Genomic DNA, 17,280 nt, shown 5'->3' with positions numbered 1-17,280 from the left:
GTGCCGGTCAGGGCCTGGCGCCTGTGAGTGCAGGTCCGGGCTTGCGGGCTAACCGCTGAAGGCATGCTCTCAGTGCAGCCCGGGAACACGGAGCATTTTCAAGGCCACCCTGAGAACAGAGTGCTCTAATGACCTACAAATGGGCACATTTTGACGAAAAAGAAACTTTCTTTTCCTATCAAGATCTGGGTTGCAGCATGGAACTTACTCCCCAAGAAAAAATCTCCTAGCAGAGCCTCAGGAACCTTATCAAGGATGACAGCCCGCCACCACCACCACCATTTAAAGGTTTTCATCTGGACTTATGAGACATCTGAATGATTAATAAAATATATTCTCTGAACATAAATGCACATAAACATGATTATCAAGAGAAACATTTGAATGTTGATATGATCCCTACTTCAATTTCTAAAGAAATTTTTTTTAATTGAATCACCATGAGATACATAGTTACAAAGCTGTTTGTTATTGGGTTCCAGTCATACAATGTTCTATCACCCATTCCTTCACCAGTGTACATTTCCCATGCCAATGTCCCCAGTTTCCCTCCTGGGCTCCCCCCCCCTCTCTCTCTCTCTCTCTCTCTCTCTCTCTCTCTCTCTCCTTCCCTCCCCCCACCCCTCTGGGGCATTATGGTTTGCAATACAGGTACTAAGAGGTTATCATGTTTGTTCCTTTACCTGTTTTCAACATGCAGTTCCTATACAGATCCAGAGCGATCATTTCCAACTAGTTTAGTCATGGTGGTCCCTTCTCGATCCCAACTGCCTTCTCACCCAGAACTTGAGACATGACCAACCCACCTGGCCCTTGTCTCTACTGTCCTTGAGTATTGGTCTCATATGATTTTTTTTTCATATTTCACAAATGAGTTCGATCATTCTATGCTCCTTTCCTTCTCACTCATTTCACTCAGCATGATATTCTCCATGTCTATCCATATATAAGCAAATTTTGTAACTTCATTTTTCCTAACAGTTACATAGTATTCCATTGTGTAGATGTACCATAGTTTCTTTAACTAGTCATCTCTTCTCTATTAGACCTCTTTCTAATGCCAGGCACAAAAGTCAGATCAAAATGGATTAAAGACTTCAACATCAGACCTGAATCCATAAGATACACAGAGGAAAATGTGGGAGAACCCTCCATGACATTGAAGCTAAAGATATCTTTAAAGATGAAACACCACTGATGAAGTAAGTTGAAACAAAGATAAACAAGTGGGACTACATTGATCTTGGGAATGGTGACCAAGATACAAAGAGAGCCCACGGATTGGGAAAAAATATTTACCCAATACGCATCTGATAAGGGGTTAATATCCAAGATATATGAAGCACTGTAGAACTTTAGCAAGAAAAAAAGCATCCAGCCCCATCAAAAAATGAGAAGAAATGAACAGAAATTCTCTCAAAGAAGAAATACAAATGTCCAAAAGGCACATGAAAAAATGCTCTACATCACTAATCATCAGAGAGATGCAAATCAAAACAATGAGATATCATCTCTCCAGCCCCAAGTGTTTCTTGAAGGAGTGCAGACATGTGTGCAGCCAACTTGGGATCAACTTATTCCTCCTAAGGTTCACTTAAGGAGAAATAAAACCCTTAAGGCCAGAATAAAGTGTATTTTGAAAAGCATGCAGGACTAAGTTAACATTAAATTAACATGCATCTTTCCTGAATGGATAGGTTTAGGGGAAAAGTTTACTTACTGCTTTTCTTTTAACTACTTCCATGAAGGTAAAGTCCTGGGACTCTGACATTACCAAATAAGGATATGCTTTGTCCACATGTTTGATTTGTGACTTTAAGGTAGACTTTTGGTGAGTGATGAAATAATTTCTTCGACGTAGTTTTTTATTATTATTATTTCATTAAAGCACCGTGATTTACAATTATTCATAGTTGAGATTTAGACCTACTATGTTGCAGCACCAATCCCACCATCAGTTTCTTCTTTCCCCCACCAGGATTCCCTCCCACCCCCACCCCCAAACGCCCATCCCCAGTCTGCCATTTTGACAGGCACATTAGTAAGTTTGGTTGTCAAAGTTTGGATCGCTTGTTTTCAGTGTTGTTGAGTCTGGTTTGGATAGTTAGCTATCCCACTCCTTTATACCACCCATGGACTGGAGCCCTTTGACCCCTGCTCTCTGTTGCATTGCTTCCTGATTATCACTTCTTCTCTTCCTCAACTCTTTTTTTCTCTGTCCTTCTCCATATATTTTGGGGCCATGGGTGATCTGCGGATCCCCTCCAAAGTAGTTTTGATTTATTGACATTTTACTCTTTTTTATCAGCACTGGAGGCACTGCCAATGTTGATTACTATGCCCTAGTTTGGGTTACTTGAAACATCAGGCCATGCAACTTGACATTTAAAACCCCAAAGAAAAACATTTGCAAAGTTATGTATTATGTTTTCATAATATCTTATGCTTCCTATCTCATTGTTTTAATTAAATTTGAAAAGAAAATAAGGCTTTGACAACACTGAACAGAATGAAATGGAGATTAGGTAGACATACAGTTAAAATAAAGAAGAAAACAACACTGCTATCTGGGCAACATCTAATTAACTGTACTTTTACTATCTCATCTTCATTATGGGAAATAGTAACTTGGATAGGAAAAGAAATAATATCCTTATTTCACTAACATCTAATGAAATTTAGTGTTTTTTCTATTCTAAGTACAGGAGATGAACTACAGTTGTATTAACTATTTTAGCTATCGTCAAAGGTAATCACAGATCTTTTTATTTTACAATTGTTGTAGATACCTCAAATTATCATCAAGCCTTGTCTCTACTTTAGAATTACCATGATTACAAATTTATTTGTATTCTTTTATGGTCCTCTATTTTATGAAGTAGGAAGGCACTTAAGATAAAAATTCTGATTTTAAAATGAAAGTCATTTAATAATGAAGTTTTTATTTCCAATAATGGCCTGATAAAGTATCATTTCTCTCATTCTCTCTTGATTTTCATGATTCTAGATGTGTATTGTAGCAGTCTACCTAGCCATCTGATGGGGATTATGTTCTCTCTGCACGCCAAAGCTTCACAAAATATGTAACAGCAAAATAAAATGTAGTTTTAGCAAAGATAATTTTATATTCATAAAATGCCAAATATAATAATAAATTTGGAAAGATTTATTCTAATATCTTAATGAAAATATGATTACCCATTTTTAATATTGTATTTCTAATACCTGGTTTTTATGATACAAAATATTTATATTCAGTTACTGGACAAGATTCTACAATTTTTTCTAGAAAGGTGAGTGGCATTCTAATGATACAGAAATAATCCTGTTAGTCAATTATTCACATATATTTAAGATCTTCAAAGATAGAAGCAATTTTCAATTCTATAAATGATGACATATATGACAGACTAATTAGCTATAATAATTTAGTAATAAATAATCTGAACATTCCTGGTTCTCAATTTAATTTTCTTGCCTTATTAAAGTGATTTGCTACATTTTTACTCTTTTTTGTCTTCTGTAAGTTATGATATGGTCTGATTTCTTGTGTAATATGGAGCTCAATTGTCTTTTTACCAAAGATCTTTTCTGTAATCATCAGGTTCTTCTCCAAGATATTAAAGAGACTGGTGTAATACTGACCACAGCTCTTTTAGAGTTTGGGGAAAATGTTTCATGTTCTAAATGTCTAATGTTTATGATGGGTGTTAGCTCTAAGGAAAGTGACAACATCTATTTGAAAAAATGTCATTCTAGACAACTGTGGCACTTATTTCTGCTCTTAGAGATCTGCTGCTATTTGGGAACTCAGGAGTGAAAAAAAATAAATGTAATATAAGTTAACTTTGGGCTTCTCATTTTAATTGCATCTACTCAAGTTAACCTCCTACTTCTTAGTAACCTAACAGGAAAATAATCAGGCTTCATACCTTATTCATTTCACTTGTATAAAATCTACAGCTTTGATGAAGCAGAAGGTACCGGGCATATGTTTTACAAATACAATGTGTGAGAAACAGTCTGCTGTGGTATGTCAAGAGTTTGGGAAAGAAGTGCAATTATTTCATGTTGCGTTTGTGTTGAATGCCTGGTATTTTTCCATCAGAGCTTCCTGCTTTCATTACTGCAGCTGAATTCACAAGCCTGTCTTCTTATGTCATATTGGAACCATTCACATTTTCTTCTTTTTAATGGGAAAAATTCTGAGGATGTCTCTTCTTTCTGAGTAAAGATGACTGTAGGTAAAATACATACCTAACATGGAGGAAGAAATGGCAAAAATAACTGAGGTTAGTTAACCATTTCTCTAGAAAGAACCATTTCAAATTTAAGTTTCAAATTTCAGTCAGTGCTTCCTGGATTCCTGGGACAAGACAAGGGAGCCCAAAGAAGTGAAACTTAACTTTGCTATCATATCATTAATTTGCAAGAAATTATGTTTTCCCATTCTTTAGCTAACCCTCTCTATTCCTTCTCATATTTCACTTTCTTCACCTCTTTATATCAACAGTTCTTGTATGTCTATCGGGGTCATTTTATAGAGGTCATCAATATCTTGGGAATTTGTGAAGGTTAGAGCTGCAGAAACTAAAGTTTAATAATGGAAGCCTCTACCCCATAACTCCCTGACTAGGAGGGACCGGTGACACAGAATAATGTTAATTGATCAAATCTTCTTACGCTGCTTTTGTTTCATATATATTTTTTATAGATCTTTAGCACCGTTGTCCACCTCAGAAAATTCCTGTCCATCAGACAAAATGGGGGAAAAAATGTAAGTGAGAAAAACAGAGAAACCTAAGCCTGTTTACTTTTCTTTTATTATTTAATTACTTTGGGGGCCACATTTGTCTGCTCTCAGGGCTTACTCCTGGCTTTGTGCTCAGGGATCATTCCTAGCTAGACTTGAGGGATCATATGTGGTGGCAGAGATTGGGTCAACCACATGCAAGACAAGCACTTTGCAGTACTATCTCTTGGGGCCCCAACCTATTTATTTTCAGATGAATATTGTTTGTGGATACCTAAATCTGTTATTATAACCTCTACACTTTTGGGGGGCTGGAGAATTGGTAACTTGGAGGGCATATTTTGTGAGCAGGAGGCGCAAGGTTTGTGCCCCAATCCAGATGGTCTCCAGAGTACCAAACCAGAAGTAGTCTCTGAGCTCCACCAGGGACTCACTTTGGGTTGTGGTTTTGTACCCACAACCCAAAATGAAATAACCAATGCACAAAACCCAGCTTCTGTATTTCAGGGAGCAGACATGGCTCAGAGGGCTGGATAGATGCTTTACCATAGGAGTCCCAGGTTTAATCCCTGGTAGCACATGGTCTCCCAACACTGATACATGAGTCCTCCTTCCCCACTCTCATCCCCCAACCCCCACCCAAAAAAAGTCTGTTTCTTACATAAAGCAAGTACATTTTCAATATTGCAAACCACAATGTCCAAAAGGAGAGAGAGAGAGAGAGAGAGAGAGAGAGAAGAGAAGCACCTTCTATAAGAGGCAGGCAGGGATGGGGGTGATGGGAGGGAACTTGGGGACACTAGTGCTGGGAGATGTACACTGGTGTTGGAATACTGTATGACTGAAATCTAGTCATGAACAACTTTGTAAGGGTCTGTCTCACAGTGATTCAATAAAAGTGATATAAGGAAGGAAGGAAGGAAGGAAGGAAGGAAGGAAGGAAGGAAGGAAGGAAGGAAGGAAGGAAGGAAGGAAGGAAGGAAGGAAGGAAGGAAGGAGGGAGGGAGGGAGGGAGGGAGGGAGGGAGGGAGGGAGGGAGGGAGGGAGGGAGGGAGGGGGAGGGAGGGAGGGAGGGAGGGAGGGAGGGAGGGAGGGAGGGAGGGAGGGAGGGAGGGAGGGAGGGAGGATGGACAGACAGATTAGGTCTAATACTAACAGGAGCTAGTTCATTGTGTTTTGCTTTCGCTTCCCTCTATCCTGTTCTGTCAAAACGGATAGCAGCAGAGACGGAAAAGTACAGACGCTGGCAAAATCAAAACAGAACAGAAAAGCCACTCACCTATAAAGAGCATCATGAGATATATTTTCAGCACGTAAGGAAAATAAATGGATACATCAAAGGGCAGCTTAGTGGAGTAAGTGCCAAATGATTCAAAATAAGGCAGCGACTGATAGATGGCAAATGCTGTTTAAAGAAAAAAAAGACTTATGAAGGCTTTCCTCCTGTACATGTTACAGGGATGTGTATGTATGTCTGCAGAGTTGAAGGATATTTTTAATATGATAATAACAATTCTGTGACAGTTGTTGAATCCTTTAGCTAAAGCAATCGGTCAATATAGAAACCTTCTGAATAATTAAATTGGCAGAATCGTTACAGCATTGTGACATGTTGGGTTTCTGTTCATTGTATATCTTATTATAAGATAAATACCACAGAGCAAGTGTGTACAGTGTTTCTCGCAATGAAATACATCTGTCTCCATAGCCACAACTAGGAGTGACAATTGAATTTAGAAAGCACTGCATCTCTTTGCCTCTTGCATCTCACAACACACGTTATCAAAGTGGAGATTCTGAAATGTTTTGCAGAAAAGAAACTAGTTTTACCCAATATTTCCTCAGCCTCACCAGTCTAGGAGTCACTGCCACAACCTTCTGTCCCAAACCCAAGCAGTATTTAACAATTCTGAGAAACTCTGTGACAAGTGCAGACCTAAATTATTGTCAAGGGAAGTGTTTGGTGTCAGACAAAAAGAGATGAATTTTCCATGAAATTATACCCCATCTACAGATTTTTAATATCGTTTTGCAGAATGAAAGGATAATGTGTTGTAGTTATGTAAGATACTATCTTTAGGGGAAGCTGAGTGAAGGGTACATATGAACAATGTATTTTTAAAAAATCTTCTTATGAATCTAAAATTACTTCAAAATAAAATTGGATATTTTTTAAAGCAAAGAAAAATATCAGGCGCCCACAAGTTGTTTGAGCTAGCCAGAGTGTCGACATAGGTTCCACAAAAGACATCAGAATATTCCCTCTAAGATTTTCACAAGCTGCTCCAAAGTCTCAAATTCAGTCAATATCAATAGTTGAGTTGGTTATTTTTATAAAATTGTTTTTTTCTCCCACTTAAAAGTAGAGAAACTATAATTATAAAAAGATACTTACAAAAAGAACTACATATATTTTATACTTTGGGACATCTGAAATTTATAGAAACATATAAAGGTAAAATTATAGTCATCTATAATAAGTTCATTTCCCAGAATGTGTTTATTAGTGACATTTTGTCATTTATGCTTCCAGCACTTTTTTACTGCATATACTTTTTTTTTCTTTTTGGGTCACACCCAGCGATGCACAAGGGTAACTCCTGGCTCATGCACTCAGGAATTTTATCCTGTTGGTGCTCAGGGGACCATATGGGATGCTGGAAATCGAAGCCGGGTCAGCCACGTGCAAGGCAAATGCCCTAGCCGCTGTGCTATCTCTCCAGCCCCTTAACTTAATTTTTAATTACAAGAATAAGTTTGTAAATCTGATTTTAATAAAAGAGTGTATGTGTGCCAGATAGAAACATGACTTGGCTAGGGACCAAGTACAAATAGGACGCTTTCCTTGCATGTGACTGACCCAGGTTCGATCCCCAGAATCCCATATGTTTCCCTGGGCACCACCAGGAGTAATTCCTGAGTACAGAGCCAGGAATAACCCCAAAAATATTTTTTAAAAGAAAATAAAAGAAACATGACTTGGCTAAACAGGAGATGTTTTGGAATTATGTAATATTTGGGGTCAGAGTGATAGTACAATAGGTAGAACACTTGCCTTGCACATGGCTGACCCGGGTTTATCCCTAGCATTCAAAATAGTCCCTAAAGCTCCACTAAGAGTGACTCTTGAGGGGCTGGAGCACAGCGGGTAAAGTGTTTGCCTTGCACACGGCTGATCCAGGTTCGATTCTTAGCATCCCATATGGTCCCCTGAGCACCACCAGGGGTAATTCCTGAGTGCAGAGCCAGGAATTACCCCTGTGCATCGCCGGGTGTGACCCAAAAAGAAAAAAAAAAGTGACTCGAGCACAGAGCCAGGAGTAAAACCTGGATACTGCTGATTATGACTCAAATATATTTTTTAATTATGGAATATTTACAATGGGAAATTTTTCTGTGCATTCATTTACTCCTGGAGCTATAGCACAGCGGGTAGGTGGTTTGCCTTGCACGCGGCCCACCCGGGTTTGATTCCTCTGTCCCTTTCAGAGAGCCCGGCAAGCTACTGAGAGTATCCCATCCACACGGTAGAGCCTGGCAAGCTACCCATAGTGTATTCTATATGCTAAAAACAGTAACAACAAGTCTCACAATGGAGACGTTACTGGTGCCTGCTCGAGCAAATCGATGAACAATGGGATGACAGTGATACAGTGATCATTTACTCCTTATTTTTATTAAAAATCATTTGTGTCTTATCCTTTATGCATTTTATAGTATTTTTCATATGTCATAGTAAAAGAATGTACTCAATAAATGTTTAAATGAATAAAGGATTTCATTCTTAAAGTATGGGGGAGTCTCGATTTTAAAAAATTTTAAGTGTAGGGGGCTGGAGTGATAGCACAGCGGGTAGGGTGTTTGCCTTGCACACAGCCAACCCGGGTTCGATTCCCAGCATCCCATATGGTCCCCGAGCACTGCCAGGAGTAATTCCTGAGTGCAAAACTAGGAGTAACCCCTGTGCATCACCAGGTGTGACCTAAAAAGTAAAAAAAAAAAAAAAAATTAAGTGTAGGACACATCCCTTGCATGCAGTTGACCTGGGTTTGATCCCTGATACCATATGTGGTCCCCCAAGTCCTTGATTTCTGAGTGCAGAATCAAGAGTAAGTCCCAAGAACCAAAAAAACAAAAAATAAAACAAAATAGTTACAAGATAATTATTAATTTTTTGTTGTTTTCAGAGTTGAGGAGTTAACCTAAAAACAACACAGGGCCTCAAGCATGCAAGGCATGGAAGACATGGCTCTATCCCTGAACCACACCCCTAACCACAATATTATTTTTTTAGATTCTTGTCATAACATACTTCAAATATTAATCATTCCTAGGGGACATAGGGATAGTACAGCAGGAAGGGCACTTGCCTTCCTTGCAGCTGACCTGGGTTCAGTCCTTGGCACCACATATGGTCCCCTTAGCCCCGCCAGGAGTGATCTCTGAGCACAGAATCAGGAGTAAGCCCTGAGCACTTCCAATTGTGGCTACAAAAAATTAATTAAGAATTCTTCCTTTTGAAAAATAGAACCAATTTTAAAGTTCTATGAGGTATGGTTTATTCTAATATAAGCTTCTGTTCTCTGGTCATCAGTAAATAGAAGATGTGACTATTTACTATCAACTATATAATTATTTCCAACATTACCATCATTTTGGGCTGCAGTGATAGCACAACAGGTAAGGCGTTTGCCTTGCACGTGGCCGACCCAGGTTCGATTTCTCCGCCCCTCTCGGAGAGCCCTGCAAGCTACCGAGAGTATCTCACCTGCACGGCAGAGTCTGGCAAGCTACCCGTGGAGTATTCGATATGCCTAAAACAGCAACAAGTCTCACAATGGAGATGTTACTGGTGCCCACACGAGCAAATCGATGAGCAATGGGATGACAGTGATACAGTGATACCATTGTTTTATATTAAATTTGTTTCTATACGTTTTACTTTAGATATATTAACATGCTTTCTTAATTTATTTGTACCTTTTAAAAACTTACATCATGTCTGTTTCAGAAAATTTCCCTGCCTGGCTGTTAAATCCATTATAGAAAATACCACATATTTGTCAAATATCTTCAAACTTTTTGTTATTCTCATGATAATTTCAACTTTTAGGCTTACATTTAGACCAATTATCCTTTTTCATATTGTGCTCAATAATTCACCCATTGTTTATTGAGCATATATATTGGGCTCTCAAGGGGAAGGAAGGAAGCAATGAAACAAGCATTTTCTGGACTGAAATAGTAGCTCAAAGGGCTGAAGTCTGGGTTCTATTGCCAGCATCACATGGCCCTTCACACCTCACCAGGTGTGGCCCAAAAAACAAACAAAAAACTTTTTATTATAAAAATAACCTTGCATCCTCACAAAATTTATAGACTAGTCAAGATACAAAATTAAAACGACCCCTCACCCCCCCAAAAAAATCATAAACTCATATAACAATTGAGACAGGTATTGTAAAAGAAATCCATGATAATGCTGTTAGCGGAAAATAACTCGAATGAAGGTCAGGGGCTGCTTCCCTGAGAACCCAATGATTAATCTAAAGGTACTTAACTCCAATGTGTGTTCAGGGGAGGGGGGCAGGGTTGGTGGTGATGGTAAGTGAGAAGCAAGGTTCATATCCAGCAAAGGGAACAGAATTTACATGCATTATAAATAATCACTGTCTCGCTCACATTGTGAGTGAGTAATCAAACTTGGAGAGGCTAAATGATTTACCCAAAAACACATGATCAAATTAAGGGCCTATACTCAGATGTCCTCATTTCTGATGCATTACTTCTGTGCATTAAGGGAAAATATGCCGGGAAACATACATTAAGCCAACTAAGCAGTTGCAAAAATAGTAACTTAATCATCAAAAATTTAGTGAATCACTATGACTAGATTGCTTGTCAGTAAGCAATAATACTGCAAGTCACTCTTTTCTTACCTTCAGCAAGAACACACAAAGGATAAATTGGCATCCAAAGTGTTTGACTGAGCCACGTTAAGACAGCATAGGAAATACCTAGGATTGCTAACATGCTGTGCGTGTACCTGGAAAGAGACAAGAAGTTCATAAACATCCTTTGCTGCTGCTGCTGCTATCTGGGAAATAACACAAGAAAATGCCTTATTATGTAATTAAATACACAGAGAAAACTAGCAACCATAGGGGTAGGAACATAATTCAATGGTAGAGCACTTGCCTTGCATGTGTGAGGACCTGGGTTCAATCCCTGGCACCACAAAAAAAGGGAAAAGAAAGATACTTTAAACTCAAAAGTGTGCAAATACCACACTTTGCTTCCCAAGTTGGAGAAAGAAAAGGGGTTTTTTTTTGTTGGACTGGGCTTACAAGTCTGGCTTCTCATGTGGAGTATATTATGGCTAGCTGTGGAAGTTAAAAGAGAAAAAATATTAACTCAGCACCAAAAAATTAGGGTACAAGTTCCCTTATTAGGACTTCAATTCCACTTAGAAGTTAAGCAATGAATACTTAATTTTTTATTGCAATGACCACTTGATTATTTTAATACAGGAAATACAGATGTAAACTAATTTTTTAAATAAAAGAATGACTTCCACACCCTTATTTTGCATCCCTCTGCTTATGTAGTTACACCATATGCGATCACTTCAAAGACTAATATCTGGGGCCCTCAAGATGGCTCAGGAAACTGAACACAATCTTGGATCTTGTCTTGTCTTGTCTTGTCTTGAATCTTGTCTTGACTACAGCAGGCAGTTTCAAATCTGCCTTCGAGATGTTATAGATGAAATAGTCTGCATCTCTATTTCTCTGAATGAGCATTGCTTCTCTCTTGTAAGGATGCACCAGAGTCATCCAGAGGGCTTGCAAAAGCACTAGCTGTGAAGTGATAGCCCCAACTGTCTGCTTCAGTGGTTCTGAAGGAGAGCCTGAGTACAAACAAGTTTCAGCTGATGTTAGTCCCACTAGTCCAGGGAACTTGAGAACTAATGGAATAGGCAATAAATACATGCTACAAAAACAGAATACCATCCCAGATGATACAGATGAAAAAAAAACCTTTCTTACATTCCACAGCCAATTAGACTCCTTAAAGCCAATGATGAACTCCAATTTTCCATATATTCTATCAGGTTTTGCATTTGCTTTTCTGTGTATAATACTATATGTCAATTTACCAGCAGTGAAAGCCCTTAATGAACATGACAGTTTTACCTTTACAAATCTAAATGAAAATTGGTCTATCTTGTGTTTTTTTCTCTTATTATTATAAGTATCTTCTTGTAGCATTAAAAGAACTTAATTTTTTTAATTAATTTATTTTTTAATTAGTTAATCACTGTGAGGGTACAGTTACAGATTTATACATTTTCGTGCTCGTGTTTCCCTCATACAATGTTCGAGAACCCATCCCTTCACAGTGCCCATTCTCCACCACCAATAAACCCAGCATCCCTCCCACCCCCCAATCCCATCTCCCCCCACCCCACCCTGCCTCTGTGACAGGGTATTCCCTTTTGTTCTCTCTCTCCAACTCGGTATTGTGGTTTGCAATAGGGGTGTTGAGTGGCCATCGTGTTAAGTCTCTAGTCTACTTTCAGCACACATTTTACTTGGTGTTCCCTTCTCTATCTGAACTGCCTTTTCCCCAGAATGTGAGGCCAGCTTCCAAGCCATGGAGTCAACCACCTGGTCCTTATTTCTACTATTCTTGGGTGTTAGTCTCCTACTGTTATTTTATATTCCACAGATGAGTGCAATCTTTCAATGTCTGTCTCTCTCTTTCTGACTCATTTCACTTAGCATGATAGCATGATACTTTCCATGTTGATCCACTTATATGCAAAGTTCATTACTTCATTTTTTCTAACAGCTGCATAGTATTCCATTGTGTAGATGTACCAAAGTTTCTTTAACCAGTCATCTGTTCTCGGGCACTCGGGTTTTTTTCCAGATTCTGGCTATTGTAAACAGTGCTGTGATGAACATATAAGTGCAGATATTATTTCGACTATACTTTTTTGCTTCTCTGGGATATATTCCCAGTAGTGGTATTGCTGGGTCAAATGGAAGCTCAATTTCCAAATTTTTGAGAAGTGTCCATATTGTTTTTCGAAAGGGCTTAACCAGTCGGCATTCCCATCAGCAGTGTAGAAGGGTCCCTTTCTCCCCACATCCTCTCCAATGGCGATTGTTTTTGTTCTTTTGGATGTGTGCCATTCTCTGTGGTGTGAGGTGGTATCTCATGGTAGTTTTGATCTGCATCTCCCTGATGATTAGTGGTGTAGAGCACTTTTTCATGTGCCTCATTAAAAGAACTTCAGATGAAGTCTATATATCATGAAGTCTATGTATCAGCATTTTGCTGTCATGTCTAAGAATCCATCACCAAATTCAGGATCACAAAGATTTACCCCTATGCATTCTTCTAAAAGTTTTATAGTTTTTAGCTCTTAATTTAGGTTTCTGACAGTTTGAGGCATGTTTCATTGGTTTGAAATAGAGGTCCAGCTTCTGCACATGAAGAGCAAGTTATTCCAGTATCATTTGATGAAAAGGTTATTTTCTCCCAATAAATAATCTTGGGATCTTTATCAAAAATCAACCATACGGGGCCAGAGAGAATGTACAGTTGATAGGGTGTTTGCCTTACATGCAGATGATTCAGGTTCAAACCTGACACCCCATATGGTCCCCTGAGCACTGCCACAAGTGATTCCTGAGTACAGAGCTATGAGTAAGCTCTGAGCACCTCTAGTTGAGCCCCACCACCACCTATCCCCACCCCTAAAAAATACATATATTTTTATATGTATTAAAATACAAAAAATACAAAATAAAATACAAAAAAGTACATATATTTTTATACATATATGTATAAGTTTGTCTGAACTGTCAATTCTACTTTACCATAAAATCCTATGCCAAGCAATAAATAAATAAATAAATAAATAAATAAATAAATAAATAGGGCTAGAGCAATAGCACACGGGTAGGGAGTTTGCCTTGCACGCGGCCGATCAGGGTTTGATTCCCAGCATCCCATACGATCCCACGAGCATTGCCAGGAGAAATTCCTGAGTGCATGAGCTAGGAGTAACCCCTATGCATCACTGGGTGTGACCCAAAAAGCAAAAAGCAAAAAAAAAAATCCTTATGCCAATATTATTCTCTGATTAGTTTTGCTTTGTAGTAAGTTTTGAAATTGGGAAGTGTGAATCTCCCAGCCACGTCCTTTTTTTCTTCTTCTTCCCCCAAAATTTTTTTGGTTACTTTGACTTTCTTGAGTTTCCACAAGTCTTAGGGTCAGCTTGATTTATTCAAAGAAGTGAGCAGGGATTCTGATAGAAGTTGCATTGTGTCTGTAGATCATTTTAGGGAGTGTTGCCTTCTTAACAATATTAAGTCTTCAACTTATGAACATCTGATATCTTTTCTTTAGATTCTTTCCTTAAACCATGTTTATAGTCTGGAAAACTTTTGTTAAGTTTATTTCTTCATTTTAAAAAATTTTGCATGTCCTTCTCTCCCGAAAGGGAGCAAAACTTAACACTCCCCCATAACTATGCCGCTGGACCCACAGCACGTTGTTTTACTCAGGGTGCCCCAGAGCAGGGGCAGGTAAAACCCCTCTCCATCCCAAGGGACCCAGCCCCAGTAGCCTGCAATCTCCAGAACCTAACTGCCACTAAGCTCATGGCTGCTCTCCACACACTCCAGCCGGGCATCACCTACAAGTGAATCTATTCCTGGACCGTGCATTTGCAGCCACATGATACTTCAAACCACACACCGTACTCGTACTCCAAGATTACAGCACCGAATTTGATACTGTTCAAAATAGGAGGCAACCAATGTTAGAAGGAAAATATGCAATTTTTTTACAGCTACATATATAAAAAATACACAAGGCTCAACCTTTAACAACATGTTAGTAACTCTTATAAAAGGGCTTAATGGTCCCTGGGTGAAATACAACAATCTTCACACTCTTTCCTTTAAGGATACTTCTTATAGCATTTTCAATGGTTTTTCATAACAAACAATACAAAATACATTATTTCAGTTCTGCTTTGGGGCAGGGATTGGGGTTGGGGATGGAAACACCCGAAATATGGTGGTGGGAAGGTGTAATGGTGGTGGGATTGATGATTGAATATTAAATGTGATCAAATATTGTGAACTACTTTATAAAATAAAAAAGTTAAAGAAAATTGTTCTATTTTTATTTCTGGTCTATACCTGGTGGTACTCAGGTCTTAATTCTGGTTCTGTGATCAAGGATCACTCCTGGCGGGGACCATTATGTGTTGAAGGGCTAGAATTTGGACTAACTATGTCAAAGCAAGTCCTTCCTTACAAGTTGTATTATCTCTCAGGTCCCATATTTTGGGGGGATGATACTGTATATGTAATTTTCTTATTAATTTTTGAATGAATCATTCAAGTATATAAACATATAAGTTGATTTTGTATGCTAAGCTTATATTTCATAACCTGTCAAACTTGTTTATTGGTTATATTTTTAGTAGATTCTTTCTTTTTTTATTTTATCTTATTTTTTTGCTTTTTGGGTCACACCCGCAATACACAGGGGTTACTCCTAGCTCTGCGTTCAGGATTCACTCCTGGCGGTGCTCAGGGGACCATATGGGATGCTGGGAATTGAATCTGGGTCGGCAATATGCAAGGCAAATGCCCTACATGCTGTGCTATTGCTCCAGCCCCCAAGATTCTGTATATTTTTATACATAAGATGATGTTATGTGCCAACATAATTTTACAGCTCTCTTGCTGACATTTATACCTTTTATATAATATTCTTACCTATCTGCCATGACTAGAACTCCCAATTCAACATTAAATTTAACAGAAGCAGCAAGAATGGGCACATTTGTCCTGTTATCTAAGGATTTTTTAAAATAGATGTTTTTATCAGGTGAAGAAAAATTCCCAGTCCTTGATTTTTTAAAAGTTAATTCTACAGTATGTTGGAAAGAAAAATGTATTTTGCACTTTACAGCGGGAAACAAATGACTTTTAAAAAGTTTAATTAGGATGAACCGAGAGCCGCGGCACGAGAAGCAGAGCCTCCGCGCCTATTGACTGTGATCCTGAGGTCTCCTAACCCATTTTGGCACCAGAGCGGATGCTTGAGCCATGCATTCTGACTGTGAACTGTGCTACAACCTTGTGCAGCCCGGGGAGGGATTTTTTTCCCTCTCCACCCCATTTTTCTGAGCGAAAATGGCGGCAGCGGCAGCAGCCACACGGTGAGAGCCACCCTCTAAGACCCCTCCACCAGGAGGTAGGACTTTCTTTAGTGACGTAGCCTGTAGGTGGTCCTGGGAGGGGGGGCGTTCCCGGCGCGCCTTCCACCCAGAGATGAACCGAGAGCCGCCGCATGAGAAGCAGAGCCTCCGCGCCTATTGACTGTGATCCTGAGGTCTCCTAACCCATTTTGGCACCAGAGCGGATTCTTGCAGCCATCCATTTTGACTGTGAACTGAGCTAAAATATTAGAAACCCAAAACCGCGCGGCCGCGCGGACTCAAAGTCTTCACTCTTACCAATGAAGAGAAATTATTAGATGATGCCTATTCGGCAGGCCTGATTGTTGGGGAAAATTTCCAATCAATAATAGTGAGTTCTGTATGGAAATATGAAATGTACTCAATATATATAGAGAATAATGGGAATATCATTAGGTACTTAGATGGGGGGTGGGGTGGGAGGGGGGGTGTATTGGGGTTCTTGGTGGTGGAACGGGTGCACTGGTGAAGGGATGGTGGTTTAATCAGTATTTGACTGTGACTTAAACCTGAAAGCTTTGTATTTTTTTCTTGTTTTCACGGTGGTTCAATAAAATATTTCTTTAAAAAAAAAGTTTAATTACTCAGTTAGAAGAAATGAAAACATATGAGCATACAAAAGTTCTATATAGATGCTTATGGTGTTCTTCTCAGGACCCCAAAGCAGAATTAACCTATTGTCAGGCATATGGACTATTACTTAGACATAAAAAGGGATGAAATACTGGTACATGTGACAATATGAATGAACTTAAAAATATGCTAAATGAAAGAAGTCAGGGGCAATATGATAGTACAGCAGGTAGGGTGGCTGCCTTGCACACAGCCAACCTGGGTTTGATCCCTATGGTCTCCCAGGCACCTCCAGGAGTAATTCCCAAATGCAAAGCCAAGGTAACCCCTAAGTATTGCCAGGTATGGTCCCCCCAAAAAATAATTAGAAATAAATAAATAATGCCAGTCACAGAAAGTCACAGATTATATGATCCCATTTATATTAAATATCCAAAATAGGAAAATCCATGTAGAAATTATGTTCATGTTTGCTGGAGGCTATAATTATGTAGTGGGTATAGGAATAAATGCTAATGACTTGGGTTCCTTATGAGGGTGATAAAAGTGGTCTTAGATTGATGGTTGCACATATCTTTGGCCTTAAACACACTAAAATACAATGCTATATCTTTAAAAAGCTAGTTTTTAGGTGTGTGAATTATATCTCAATACTTTTATT

At 38.9% G+C, this 17,280-nt stretch overlaps 1 protein-coding gene across 1 annotated transcript in view; it reads right to left on the bottom strand.

Moving 5' to 3' along the window:
• Positions 1 to 646: 646 nt before the first annotated feature.
• Positions 647 to 17,280, bottom strand: part of HACD4 (3-hydroxyacyl-CoA dehydratase 4) — a 31,659-nt gene continuing 15,025 nt past the window's right edge. Inside the window, exons 5-7 of the mRNA XM_004600178.3 lie at positions 10,693 to 10,799; positions 6,033 to 6,158; positions 647 to 4,257 (exon numbers count right to left, since the gene is read on the bottom strand). Of these exons, the coding sequence (XP_004600235.1) occupies positions 4,175 to 4,257; positions 6,033 to 6,158; positions 10,693 to 10,799 (316 nt within the window). The 3' untranslated portion in view covers positions 647 to 4,174. The remainder of the gene's footprint in view (positions 4,258 to 6,032; positions 6,159 to 10,692; positions 10,800 to 17,280) is intronic.

Source organism: Sorex araneus, chromosome 1 (assembly GCF_027595985.1).
Source record: "Sorex araneus isolate mSorAra2 chromosome 1, mSorAra2.pri, whole genome shotgun sequence".
NCBI lineage: Eukaryota > Metazoa > Chordata > Mammalia > Eulipotyphla > Soricidae > Sorex > Sorex araneus.
Note: the sequence above shows the minus strand (reverse complement) of the source record. Positions and strands in the feature narration are given on the sequence as shown.